We start from the raw sequence: 7,500 nt of genomic DNA, 5'->3' as shown, positions 1-7,500 counted from the left end.
CCTTCCTCCTTCCCCTTCCCCTTCCCTTTCCCCTTCCACTTCCACTACTCCTTCTCCTTCTCTCTTTCTCTCTTTCTCTCCTCCTCCCCCTCCCCCTCCTTCCCCTCCTCCTCTCCCTTCCCCTCCTCCCCCTCCCCCTCCTCCTTCCCCTCCTCCCCCTCCTTCCCCTCCCCCTTCCCCCTTCCCCCTCCTCCTCCCCCCCTCCTCCTCCCGCGAGAGCGCCCCTCCGCCCGCGCCCACGGGGATGATGCCCTATTGCCGAGCCGCCATCCTTAAGCGGGTCGTGGGCGGCACCAGCACGCCTTCTATGGCCACTCGTCGACGCCGCCCGTCCAAGGCTCCGGCACCATCTGCTGCGGGCGGGGAGGGGGGTGGGGGGGAAGGGGGAGGAGGGTGGAGGGGGGAAGGGGGAGGAAGGTGGGGGAGGAAGGTGGGGGAAGGGGAAGGGGGGAGGAGAAAGGAAGGGTGACTGGTTGGGAAGGAGAGTGGGTTGGTAAGGGAGAGAGAGGGGGAAAGATGGGTGGAGGGGGAAGGGGAAAGGGGGAGGAAGGAGGGAGAAAGGGGGGAGAGGGGGGAAAGATGGGTAGAGGGTAAAAGGGGAAAAGGGGAGGAAGGAGGGAGAAAGAGGGGGGAGAGGAGAGGGGGGGGAAGATGGGTGGAGGGGGAAGGGGAAAAGGGGAGGAAGAAAGGAGGAAGGGGGGAGAGTGGGGGAGGAAGGAAGGAGAAAGGGGGGGAGAGAGGGGAGGGGGAAAGATGGTGGAGGGAGAGGAGGGTGGGGAGGAGGGAAGGAGAAAAGGGCGGGGGGGGGGAGGGCAGGAGAGCAAGGCGATTGGGGAAGGATTTAGGATGTTGGCGGAGGGGAAGAAGGAGGAGGAATGTAGGAAGAAGCGAAGGAGGAGAGAATGGGGGGGAGGGGAAGATAGGGACAGATGAGGGAGGGGCAGTAGGTGGGGGGGTAGGGATGGAGGGGGATAGGCAGGAGGGCGGGGAGGAGGGGGAGAAAGAAATTGAGAGATGGGGAAGAGAGGAGGAGGAATAGGGGAAAGAGGAGAGGAGAAGGATGAGAGAAAGAGGAATAGGGAAAGGAAGAGAGGAGAAGGAATAGGGGAAGAAGAAAGGAGGAGAAGGACGAGAAAGTAGTTGAAAAGAAATAAATAAAGAACAAGAAGCAGAAGAGAAAAGAGGAGATAGAGAAAATCGAAGAAAAGGGTACACGAAATAGCTTGATAAAGACAAAGAAAGGAAATTTAAAAAATCATAGAGGATAGAAAGGGAAAAGGTTTAATAATAATAAAAAAAAACTTTCTTAGAAGAGGCAATTAAACGGAAAATTTCAAAGTTGAAATTCTTTCTTAGAAACGAAAAGGAGAGAAAAGAAAAATCAGAGAAACGGTTTGTCTTAGAAAAGGGAAGAGAAGAAGGCGAGAAGTGAAGAGGTCAAAAGAAAGAATAAAAGGAGGAGAAAGTAAACAGACGAAGAGGAAAACAAGAATAGAAGAAAGGAGGAAAAGAAGAAGAAGAGAAGAGAGACAAAGAAAAAAAAATAAAAACGAAGGAGAAAACGAAAGAAAGAAAGAAAATCCATAAAACAAACAAAAGAAAACGGAAGAAAAAATAAACACAAGACAATAAAGAATGAAAGAAGAAAAACAACAAAAGCAAGAATAAGGAGAAGAGAGAAGAAACAAGACGTGGGAGAATATGATAATCGCGAAAGGGGAGACCTCCAGTTCAACGTAAAATGACTGTCAGAAAGCGCATTTGGAGTGAGCGGCTCTGGCGAGGAAATCATAGTTTTTGTTTTTTATATATATATAATTATCTATTATCATTATCTATTATCATTACTATTATTATTATTATTATTATTATTATTATTATTATTACTATTATTATCATTATTATTATTATTATTATTATTATTATTATTATTATTATTATTATCATTATTATTCATTATTACCGTTATCATAAATATAATGATAATGAAGCTAGGCGTCACAGTAATGATGATTATGATGAAAATGATGAAAGTGATGACGATTGCAAACTGACCTTTCCCATGACAATGGACCACTTTCCTTAATCCTTGCTTGTGCCAGTCACTACCTGTTCCTACCTGTCACCATCCCAACCACCTGTTCCCATCTGTTCATTATGTCACACCACGTAACTGCCTTTGCCTTTGTATAACTGCCTGTTTCATCGTCTTCTATATTTCTTTTTGTTCCCATCTGTTACCATCTGTTATTGGTATCAGTTTAAGGTGGTTGTTTTTTATGCTACGCCAATTAAGCCTACCATTTGTTACTAATGAAATTTTAAATCATCTATCTTATCATTTTGCTATATCTATCATCTCGTGTCACCATCGGTTGCTAGCTGTCACTATATCTTTTTTTTATCAGTGATCATCTCTCATGTATATGTCATCTATGATCATCTGTAAATATGTTAATGCCTGGTATATCATTTTTCTTAAGTGATGCGAGTCATCTGTTGTTATTAAGTAAAATATGACACCATTTGTCTCACCATCTTTTGGGTATATGATGCTGCTCCTTATCATATTTCACTATTTGGCCAATCGCCTGTTACTGATACTCACCATAGACCTCATTACCTGTTGCTATATATCACCATCGGTCTTGTTATCTGTTCCTGCCTTATAACTGCTCAGCCACCCGTTGTTACCTTGTACTGCCGGTTAAGCTATCTGCTGCCACCTGATACCTCCTACCTGGCCATTAACTGCTACCTTACACCACCTGGCTGGCCATCTGCTACTACCTTGTATAACCTGTCTGGTTACCTGTTGCTACTTAGCCACCTGTTGCTAACTTATGCCACCTATATAGCCACCTATTGCTACTTAACTACAATTACTATCAACACCTCCCGGTCACCCTCTGCCACTATCTGAGACTTTATACAACCATTTATTACCATTTACCACCACCTGACACCATCTGCCACCATTTTCCACCACATTTCACTACCTACCAACAGCTTCCACCACCTTCCACCACCTACAACCACTTTCCATCATCTTCCACCTTTTTCAACCACCTACAACCACCTGCCAACAGCTCCCACCACTTTTCCACCACACGCCACCACACGCCACCACCTTCCACCACCTACCAACAGCCCCCACACACTCACCCACTCAGACGTCGCCATGCATTTATCCTTGACCTTGTGTTGCATTATCTTTTGTTGGTCTCTTATCCACTTATCTTCCCCCTCCCCCCCCTTTCCACCGTCCTCTCTCCTCCCCCCCTCCTCCTTCTTTCTCCTCTGGTCCTTGGCCTCTCTTTCCTCCTCCCTTCTCCCTTCTCTTCTCTCTCCTCTCCCCTCTCCATCCACTTCTCTCTTCTCTTCTCTTCTCTTCTCTTCTCTTTTCTTCTCTTCTCTTCTCTCATCTCTCCTTCTCCTCCTTCCCCCTCTCTCCGTATCTCTCTCTCACCTCTCTCTTCTCTCACTCTCTCTCTCTCTCTCACCTCTCTCTTCTTTCTCTCTCTCTCTCTCTCACCTCTCCTTCTCTCTCTCTCTCACCTCTCCTTCTCTCCCTTCCCCCTCTCTCCGTATCTCCTTTATCTTTCTCTCCCTTCTCCCCTCCCTTTTCTTCTCTCTTCTACACCCTCTTTTCGTGTGATATACTCTTTATGTTCACTTTCATCGCATTATCTTCTTATCTCCTTCTTCTCTCTTTTGTTTTCGTAAACATTTTCTTTTCTCGACTTCTCCGCTTACTCTTTAATATCTTAGTTTCATTCTAATTTCACTTTATATTTAATCTTTTCTCGCATGCACACACGTACACACACACTCACACACACACACACACACACACACACACACACACACACACACACACACACACACACACACACACACACACACACGCACACACACACGCACACCACACCACAGACGCACACACACACACACACACACACACACACACACACACACACACACACACACACACACACACACACACACACACACACACACACACACAGTACCATCTCTCTATATACATGCAATCACTACGCACCCTCTCCCCCCCCCCTCCATACCCGAGTCCGCACGCACACACACATACGCACGCAGGTCAATGACTCTCCAACCTCAGCGGCAAGTAGTGTGTGTGTGTGTGTGTGTGTGTGTGTGTGTGTGTGTGTGTGTGTGTGTGTGTGTGTGTGTGTGTGTGTGTGTGTGTGTGTGTGTGTGTGTGTGTGTGTGTGTGTGTGTGTGTGTGTGTGTGTGTGTGTGTGTGTGTGTGTGTTCAAGAAAGTTTCGCTGCACCAGGCAAGGCGGGTACCTGTTGTTTATACCTTGTGTCATAGAGGGCGCTAACATGGCCAAAAACGTTGCATGGTGAGGTAGGCGGAGGGGGGAGAGGGGAGAGGGTGGAGAGGCGATGTAAAGGGGAGAGGGAGGAGGGGGGAGGATGGGAAGGGGAGAGGGAGGAAGGAGTAAAGGGAGAGGGAGGAGGGGAAGGGGAGAGGGTGGAGGGGGAGAATGGGAAGGGGAGAGGGAGGAGGGGAAGGGAAGAGGGAGGAGAGGGGGGAGGGGGAGGAGGGTGAGGGGAGAGGGTGGAGAGGCCAGGTGAAGGGGAGAGGGAGGAGATCAAGGATGGAAAAAGGGGATAAGAGAGAGGATGTGGAGGGAGGTGGTAGGAAGGGTAAGAAGGGGAATTGTGGGAAGGGAAAGGAAGGGAAGGGAAGGGAATGGAAGGGAAGAAAGGAGAAGGGAAGGGAAAAGGAAACGGAAAGGGGAAGGGGAGGGGAGGGGAGGGGATGGAAGGGGAGGGGAGGGAAGGGAAGGGAAGGGAAAGGGAAAGGGAAAGGAAGGGAGAAAAGAAGGAGGATGGAAGGAGGGAAATAGAGAGAGAGAGAGAGGAAGAGAGAGAAAGATAGAGGAAGGGAGGGGAGAAGGGAGAGATGGAGAGAGGGAGAAAGGGAGAAAGAGAAAAATAGAAAATGGAAAGAGAGAGTGAACAAGGAGTGAATGAAAGAAGGTAGGGAAGGAGAGAGAGAAGGAAAGACATTAGTGTATACATATGCGTGTACGCCTTCGCAAGTGTACATGTGTATGTGTTTCCTCCCGGGCATAATCAGACATGACAGTCTCCCCTTCACGTCACAACGAGGCAACATGACCACCTTTTAACTTACCAAAATCATATCTCAGATCTTCCTTTACACCTCTCTCTTTTATTACATTCTCTTTCGCATTTCCTCCTCCTTCTATCGAATAAATAAACCAACGAATAAGTAAACAGCAAAGACGAAAACAGGAGCGTACTTTGGCGGGGGTGAAAAAACAACAACATACCTCGGTCAGTGACATGTTCTGATGAGGTCGATCCTTATATGACTTTCTGTGAGTATGAGGGCATGGTTATGTAATTACGTAATACACGCACGTGTGTATGTGTGTGTCTTTAACGCTCTCTCTCTCTCTTCTCCTCTCTCGCCCCATCTCCCCTTTCTCTCCCTTCCACCTCCTCTCTCTCTCTTTCTTACTCTCTGTCTATCTATCTCTCTATCTACCTATCTATATATCTATCTCACTTTCTCTCACTTTCTCTCACTCTCTCTCTCTCTCACTCTCTCTCTCTCTCTCTCTCTCTCTCTCTCTCTCTCTCTCTCTCTCTCTCTCTCTCTCTCTCTCTCTCTCTCTCTCTCTCTCTTTCTCCTGCAGTATATAATCTCTCCTAAAGAGTCAACGTTTCTATGCCTTCCTCTGTTAGTCACCCTCTCTACCTCCTCTCCCTCCCTCCCTCCCTCCCTCCCTCCCTCTCCTCTCCTCTCCTCTCCTCTCCCCGTCTCCTTCCCTCTCCTCTTGCCTCCACCCTCTACCCTACCCTAATTCTCTCTGCCCTTGTTTCTCCTCTCTCTCTCTCCCTCTCTCTCTCTCTCTCTCTCTGTCACTTTCTTTCATATCCTCCCTCACCTCATTTCGTTCCCTCCTCTTCCCTCCCCTTCCCTCCCTCGCCCCCCTTCCCTCCCCTCCCTCTCCCCTTCCCTCCCCTCCCACACCCCCTTTCCTCCCCTCCCTCACCCCCTTCCTTTCCCTCCCTCGCCCCCCTTCCCTCCCCTCCCTCACCCCCCCTTCCCTTCCCTCCCTCGCCCCCTTCCCTCCCCATCCCTCCTTCACTTCCCTTGTAAATACATACAAATGTTGTTTACTCTTGCCAGTCTGCCTCACTCAGGGTGGGCGTGACGTCACGAGAACCTTGTGACATCATCCGAACCTTGTGACGTCATGAGAACCTTGTGACGTCATGATAACCTTGTGACGTCATAAGAACCTTATGACCTCGACATTATGCTCTAATTTTGATGTGTATGTGTGTGTGTGTTTGTTTGTTTGTGTGTGTGTGCGTGTGTGTGTGTGTGTGTGTGTGTGTGTGTGTGTGTGTGTGTGTGTGTGTGTGTGTGTGTGTGTGTGTGTGTGTGTGTGTGTGTGTGTGTGTGTGTGTGTGTGTGTGTGTGTGTGTGCGTGTGATAATGACATGAGGTATTGTTATCAACCAGTAATAATAGTCATGGTAATACAAATAGCGATGATACAAAAAATGGTATTTAATAATAACAGCAACAACAATAATAAAAACAACAGCAACAACGACATCAATAGTAACACCAAATATAATGATAATAATAATAATAATAATAATAATAATAATAATAATAATAATAATAACAATAATGATAATGGTAATGATGATAATAATAATGATAATAATAATAATAAATAAAAAATAATAATAATAATAATTATTATTATTATTATTATTATTATTATTATTATTATCATTATTATTATTATTATTATTATTATTATTATTATTATTATTATTATTATTATTATTATTATTATTATTATTATTATTATAATAATAATAATGATAACAATATCTATAATGATAATAATAATAATAATAATAACAAAACAATAGTAATAATAATAATAATAATAATAATAATAATAATAATAATAATAATAATAATATAATTAAAATATTATTATTATTATTATTAATAGCAATATCAATAATAATAATAAGCAGAACAACAACAACAACAACAATCACAATCACTACTATCACAACCAAAATCATAGACAAACAACCCTAAGGTATCAATTAACAAGACTCATCTCCGCCATCATCAGCGTCCATCTTTCATCCCTTCATCGCTCGCGGCATAATTATGCCTCCCTTACACACACAAAAAAAAATAAAATAAAAAAAATAAAAAAAAAATAAATGTTAGTATAACACTAATTAAATTTCCGATGACACTTACCCTTCGCCATTGGGGAGGTGGGTCCCAGGGGGGTCGGGGGGGTCAGGGGAGAGCGGCCGGGTCTTGGACAACACTTGGCTGTTGACCAATGAGGGCGAGAGAACCCGTATGTCGCTCCGCCCATCATCGTCGTCGTCACCAATCAGCGACGAGCGCACGTCGAAGGGAGGCGTGG

The 7,500-nt window shown here is 45.4% G+C and overlaps 1 protein-coding gene across 1 annotated transcript in view; it reads right to left on the bottom strand.

Annotated features, from left to right (window-relative positions):
• LOC119596474 (proline-rich protein 36-like) overlaps nt 1-7,500 on the bottom strand; it is a 40,756-nt gene that overhangs the window by 18,624 nt on the left and 14,632 nt on the right. The window contains exon 2 of the mRNA XM_037945743.1: nt 7,326-7,500. This exon is cut by the window's right edge and continues 309 nt beyond it. Within this exon, the coding sequence (XP_037801671.1) occupies nt 7,326-7,500 (175 nt within the window). The remainder of the gene's footprint in view (nt 1-7,325) is intronic.

This window comes from Penaeus monodon, chromosome 38, assembly GCF_015228065.2.
Source record: "Penaeus monodon isolate SGIC_2016 chromosome 38, NSTDA_Pmon_1, whole genome shotgun sequence".
In the NCBI taxonomy this organism is placed as follows: Eukaryota; Metazoa; Arthropoda; class Malacostraca; order Decapoda; family Penaeidae; genus Penaeus; species Penaeus monodon.
Note: the sequence above shows the minus strand (reverse complement) of the source record. Positions and strands in the feature narration are given on the sequence as shown.